This window comes from Phycodurus eques, chromosome 5, assembly GCF_024500275.1.
Source record: "Phycodurus eques isolate BA_2022a chromosome 5, UOR_Pequ_1.1, whole genome shotgun sequence".
Lineage (NCBI taxonomy): Eukaryota > Metazoa > Chordata > Actinopteri > Syngnathiformes > Syngnathidae > Phycodurus > Phycodurus eques.
Genome location: NC_084529.1, coordinates 23,375,580 through 23,382,405, shown reverse-complemented (window position 1 = coordinate 23,382,405; position 6,826 = coordinate 23,375,580). Strand labels below are relative to the sequence as shown.

The 6,826-nt window shown below is 41.2% G+C and overlaps 1 protein-coding gene across 10 annotated transcripts in view; it reads left to right on the top strand.

Moving 5' to 3' along the window:
• Positions 1-6,826, top strand: part of cnot1 (CCR4-NOT transcription complex, subunit 1) — a 56,571-nt gene that overhangs the window by 42,409 nt on the left and 7,336 nt on the right. For all 10 annotated transcript variants that reach the window (XM_061678187.1, XM_061678181.1, XM_061678188.1 and 7 more), the window contains 6 exons: positions 612-754; positions 1,159-1,267; positions 1,383-1,552; positions 3,324-3,555; positions 5,390-5,638; positions 6,650-6,813. In XM_061678187.1, the coding sequence (XP_061534171.1) occupies positions 612-754; positions 1,159-1,267; positions 1,383-1,552; positions 3,324-3,555; positions 5,390-5,638; positions 6,650-6,813 (1,067 nt within the window). The remainder of the gene's footprint in view (positions 1-611; positions 755-1,158; positions 1,268-1,382; positions 1,553-3,323; positions 3,556-5,389; positions 5,639-6,649; positions 6,814-6,826) is intronic.

Sequence of the window (6,826 nt, the reverse complement as noted above, 5' to 3'; positions counted from 1 at the left end):
AGAAATGGCGGGCACGGAGTAGCTCAGAGCCACCGTTTCATTGGTCATTTGGAATTGGTTCAGGTTTGCAGCATCAGACAACAAACATTCCACTCCAAAGTATGTTTAAACCTGTGCAAGATTTTGTTTATATTTTCAGACAAAGTTTAATTTTGTTTGGAAGCAGCCCCTTCTATTGATCTGTTCAGTGGCAGTTTTGTTGTTACATTTTAACCCCAAAGGGACTTTGTTAAATTGTCGAACATTGAAAATGTTTTAAAATGTATTAAAGGTTTTTTGAAGGGCCACTCTTTCCAGGTTTTGAATGTTATTGTCATTTCCGTTTTCTTTTTATTGAAGGGGAAAGATTGATTTAAAATTGGAATGATGATTTTTTTTTTTTTTTTTTTTTTTAATTAAAAATCAGGGTTTTTATTGAAGACCAAGGCACCGAGTCCTAGTTTTATTTATCATTTTTCAATACTGCACATGAAGGTATAAAGGTGTTAAAAAGAATGTAGCAGACAAACACTTTCTAATCACTTGTGTTGATAACATAGTTGGAATGTGTGAGGTTTCAGCGATCTAGAATTTAAACAGTATTAAATACCATGTTTCCTTTCCTTTTGCAGGCTGTGGAAGGCCTTCTGGATGCCACAAGCGGGGCTGATAATGACTTGCTTCTCCGTTATCGGGAGTGCCACCTACTGGTTCTAAAAGCCCTCCAGGATGGGCGCGCATACGGACCACAGTGGTGCAACAAACAAATCACCAGGTGAGTGCAGTCATTTCAGTTACATAATAAAGGGGATCATAGTTTGGACGGTGTTCCGTTACTTCTGCGATGATGCAAACAGAATTTGTGCCCGCCACACTCTTATCACTAACATAGTTGAAAAGTTGAAATTACAGCAAATATTTGTATGAAAACACTTTTATGCCATAGAGAGAGTGAAAATGAGTAAGCACGGCAGTAACTGAGCGTTACTACTTGTGGTGACATTATGCGCAAACCAGTTCTTTGTGCACGGTTTGTAAACTTATACATGTCGTGGCCGTTGTAAACAGAGGACCTCCAGTCATCTTCTGACATAATTTACTAGTTTTGGTTTGACTTTAAAATCCCTTGAAAATCACTTATTTTTAAAAATTAATTAAATTATTTATTTTGATTGATAGGTGTCTGATTGAATGCCGGGATGAGTACAAGTACAATGTCGAGGCGGTGGAGCTTTTGATCCGAAATCATCTTGTGAATATGCAGCAGTACGATCTGCACCTAGCCCAGGTACACCAAACCTACACATAGAATTCTTTTTACTACAAATCGACAGAGGTTATACTAGATCTTCATTTAGGATTCTGCTCCTGTTAATGTTAAATGTTCCATCTTTTACTTGCAGTCAATGGAAAATGGACTCCACTACATGGCGGTGGCATTTGCCATGCAGTTAGTGAAGCTCCTGCTGGTGGATGAGCGCAGTGTGAGCCATGTCACTGAAGCGGATCTCTTCCACACCATTGAGACTTTAATGAGGACCTGTGCGCACTCTCGAGCAAATGCGCCAGAAGGGTAAATTACATGGTTGGAATACAGTGAACCCCTGCTATATTGCGGTTTGTTAATGCCCCCACTATATCGCAGTTTTTTTTTAATGGGTTTTTACTTTATAGAGGCAAGTCTGAAAGAGATGCAGTATAATTAAGAGCAAGAAGTAATGGCCCCTTCAGTGTAATACAGTACCACACGTTGCTCTGTAAGGATGGATACCTTTCACATTTGAACCGGTACTGGGAAACGATGCCGGTACTCAACGGTACCAATTTTTGGTACTTTTGAGTGCGTTTGTAGTAATCATTTGTTCAATAATAAAATCTAAAAATGTAACATTTACTTTTAAATATATTACATCTAGACGATTCAGGACAGAGCACCTTTTGTTTGAAGCCACACACTTTTCAAATGAGCACAAGTACTGAAACAGACCTTATTTAATTAGCTTCAAGTGAATAACATTTAATATTTGGTAGCATAACTCTTACTTGCAATAACTGCATCAAGCCTGCGACCCAGTGACTTCCCCAGACAGTTGCATTCTTCATTTGAAATGCTTTTCCAGGCCTTTGCTGCTGCCTCTCATTTCTTGTTTCCGGGGGTTTCTCCCTTCAGCCTCCTCTTCAGGAGGTAAAATGGATTCTCTATTGGGTTAAGGTCCGGTGATTGACTTGGCCATTCTTTCCACTTTTCCCCCCTGATGAAGTCCTTTGTTGTGTTGGCTATGTTTTGGGTCATTGTTTTGTTGTATGATGACGCTTCTCCCAATTAGTTTGGGTGCATTTTTCTCTAAATTGCCAGACAAAATGGTTTTGTAGACTTCAGAATTCATTCTGCTACTACCATCATTAGTTACATCATCAATAAAGGCGAGTGAGCCCGTTTTAGAAGCAGCCATGACATTACCTCCACCATGCTTCACAGATGAGCTTGTGTGTTTTGAATTATAAGCAGATCCTATTCTTTCTCTATACTTTGGCCTTTCCATCACTTTGGTAAAGGTTAATCTTGGGCTCATCAGTCCATAAAACTTTTGTGGCTCATCTCTGTACTACTTTGCAAAATCCAATCTGGCTCTTCCAATACTTTTGTAGGGGACTGTATAAACTGACAAATATCAAAACAACTCATTAGTTTAAAACAAATGAGCAAAATCAGAGTAAAAATAAAGGTATATTTTAGAAATATAGTAATACTGAATACAAAGTGCAAAGCGAACATATTTGTAATGAACTGCCCAATGAATGTAGACAAATATTAATTGTATTACGATGTATGTATGGGCTCCTGCTGTTTTTGCCCTTTTGTACCTACTTTAAACCCATTTGTTAGACTGTGCTTGCTCGATTTAACAATCTCCCCGACACACCGAACGGCCGTTATCTTGCTGCTAATTCCAAAATGCCCAACTTTTCCGCATCTCCAGCGAACCTACAATCTGAAAGTTTAACACTATATTTCAACTGTTCAAACATGTCTACATTGTCTTTGCACATTTTCAGCAATTCAAACATATGTAATGTTTAGGGGGGAAAAAAATCTAATTTCACTTTTCATACTCTTTAAAGTGTGTTTTAGGAAATTGCAAGATTACAGGGAAGCATTTTGCAGGGTTAAAACTATTTCTAAAAATGTTTTATATTTCTCTGTCGTGGGTGGGTCTGGAACATATCCCTCTGGGAGATGGAGGTTCACTGTTTACACTTGCTTTGGGTGAATTGAAAATGGCAAACTCAAGTTACAGCATCTTGTTTGGTATGTTTAAGTGTTTGTTTTAATTTGTCCCCAGTCTTCCCCAGCTGATGGATGTTGTTCGCTCCAACTACGAGGCCATGATTGACCGGGCCCACGGTGGTCCAAACTTCATGATGCACTCTGGGATTTCCCAGGCTTCGGAGTACGATGATCCCCCCGGCCTGAGGGAGAAGGCGGAGTATCTTCTGAGGGAATGGGTCAACCTGTACCACTCGGCTGCTGCTGGCCGGGACAGCACCAAAGCATTCTCTGCCTTTGTTGGCCAGGTAGTCAGCCACTCATTGAAAAGTAAAGGTGACCACTATTGTGACTTATGCAGAGCTGCTAAATGTTACGGAACGTACATATTTTGTTACGGAAATCACTGAACGCTGACTCGTTATGGACGTAACACCAATTATTCCGGATATTGAGGGGGGCTCCAGCGTACGGCATTACCGGCCAGTACGCCGCTGTCCGGCCAATGTTGTGAAAATTTAATAAATGAATTTGATGAAAGAAACACTAGATTGTTTAAAAAAAAAATGCATTACAACAATTGCAGTTCATTGCAAACGTATCTGCAAGGAACGAAGACAAATAGTAATTGTATTACGATGTATGTATGGCTGCCTCCTGCTGTTGTCGGTCTTTTGTACCTAGTTCTATCGATTTACTAAAAATTGTCTCGTGAATGCTGGACTTTAAACCCATTTGTTAGACTCTGCTTGCTAAATCTAACACTCTGCGACCCTGAAACATTAGCTACATATCCTTAGTTTTCTGCTGCTTACTGCCTTGCTACTCATTAGCTAGAAGCTAGTTTTGCCACTGGGGCTCACCTGTGTGAGTCTGGTGTGGCTCCCTCCGCACTCTGACTGGACAGCCTTCTGGTGTACCCCATGAAGCAATCCCGCTTGGACCAGTCTGCTGCCACCCTGCCAGCTCTTGTGGGCTGCGCCTCCCCAGCATACCGAACGGCCGGTATTTTGCTGCTTATTCCGAAGTGCCAAACCTTTCGCCGTTTCCAGCGAACCTACAATCAGTACGCTCCACTCGTCTGCCTCCACCTTGGTTTCACGTCGCTGTCCATCTCCCGTGTGTATTATTAATCTGCTCTATATGGATTGCACTCTCTGACTCTCACAGGCACAACTCTGCTGCTATAGTGTTTAAAAAAGCCGCAGAGGCGAAGGTTCTTTGCGTCCGGTGTCCACGCATTGTGACGATCGCCTCCATGGTACCGAATAAACTACACTTCTTACCATGCTTCTTCAACTTATCGTTTACGTTATGACAAAGAGAGGGGAGGAGTGCGTAGGAGAATAGGGAAAAGCCTGATGCTAATTGTTATTGTCTTAAAGTCGCAAAACGCCGAAATAAGTGATTGTGTGGTACAGTACAGTTCTGGTCCCATAGGTCTGGCTGGAACCACGTTATAGCAGAGAGTAACCCAAGTAGGAGCAACAAAATAAAAAGCCAATTAATACGTGTCTTGAGATATAAATGTAAAATAATTCACAACCTCTGAACCGGAAATTAATGTCACTGGCGACGTCACCTGAGAACGTGGTCAGGTTAAAAGTATATAATTATTTATAAATATTTGTAATATAAGGACCTTTATTAGTCAAAGTACATGCACAAACCTTATAAATCTAAACTATTGTCCAATCATAAACTATGCAAGTCATTTGTTTACAAAATAAAGTTTTGACTTAAGATCCGATTAGTCTGGTTCAATATACTTCATTTTTTTTATTTTTGTTTTTTTAAACCAAGGATGAAAAGAGAATTGGTAAAGGTGAATTAATGCACAGATATTTATGATGCCGGATCGAAATTTTATACTTTGATTCAGTCTGCAGCTGTGTCCACCATTACAAGGTCGATACAATGAAAACATTAAAATAACAAATATTGAAGCCATAATGTAATGATTACAATTATAGAGTAATGATTGTTGCATAATTGAACAGTATGCACAATCTTATGCTATTGCAATAACTGTCCTGTGGTAATGTTCTTGACAACATTTCAAAAATATGGAAATTGTTCTGGAAGTGAATTTTCATAGGCTTACAGCTTTGTTTATCTCACTCTCTGACATTTCCCCTTTAGATGCACCAGCAGGGTATTCTGAAGACGGACGACCTGATCACGCGCTTCTTCCGGCTTTGCACCGAGATGTGTGTGGAGATCAGTTACCGCGCACAGGCTGAACAACAGCACAACCCAGCAGCCAGCGCAGCAATCATCAGAGCAAAGTGCTACCACAATCTGGACGCCTTTGTTCGACTCATAGCTCTGCTCGTCAAACACTCTGGAGAGGCCTCCAACACCGTGACCAAGATCAACCTCCTCAACAAGGTACAACATTGTGTACATGTGCAGGGTGGTCCTAGGTTTATGTATGTTCCATAACATCAAAATAAAAATGCATTACACTTATAGCGCTTTTGCAAGGAGCGCAAAGCACTTTACAATTGCACACACCATTCATTCCAAAGTCACACTGAAGTGATGATAAGCTACTTGTGTAACCACATCTGCACTGGGGCAGTCTGAAGCAAATGTGGCTGCCATTCTGCACCTACGACCCCCACCAACATTCATGGGCATTATGGGTTCAAGTGTCTTGCCCAGGGACATATCGACAACATGCACTTGGGCATGAAGGATACGATACAAACCGGGGACCCTCCGGTTGCAGGCCATACACTTACCCTCTTTTCCATGCCACCCACAGTATAAAATAAAAGCAGCGCATACTTTTATTTTGACTTCATAAAGCCTGTGAGGACCGATCACAGACTGGCTGGGCCGGATTTGTCCCACGGGCCGTGCTTAGCCCATGTGTGCTATATTTTAAGTTCATCCAGGAGGTCGGGGGATTGGGAAAAGAATTAGCACCAAACGACAACCTGTGGTGCTCCTTGAGAACCAAACCACTATTATGTGCACCCCTGCATATAGATCAGTCGAACCATGCAGTTTGCGGCTAATTTTATATTCAGTTGTTGGAACATTTAAATATTTAGGATGGTCTTTCAAAAGTGAGATTTTTCCAAGAATGAAGCACTTTTTCTGTAAATTAACACTATGGAAAAATGGTTCAAAGCCTGTTTGATATCAGGAAAATTAAAGGTAAGAAAAGCAAACCTATTTTGAATTTTTCGTTAAGGCCTGTAGCTTGATCACGTATACTTTAACGGCGCTGCACACTCCCTTGTCAGTAATGTCGTAAACCCAAGACCGCCTGCATTCTGAATCGATATAAAAGCTTTCTTGCATAATAGCTGATATGAGGAATGTCTAGCTGTTGCAGAAAACCTACCCTACAACCCCACAACAACTAGACCCTCTGCATTCTCCCAATAGGTGCTGGGAATCGTTGTTGGGGTTTTGATCCAGGACCATGATGTCCGTCAGACGGAATTCCAGCAGCTGCCCTACCACCGCATTTTCATCATGCTACTGTTGGAGCTCAATGCTCCTGAGCACGTTCTGGAGACCATCAACTTCCAGACACTCACCGCCTTCTGGTAGGACACGAGT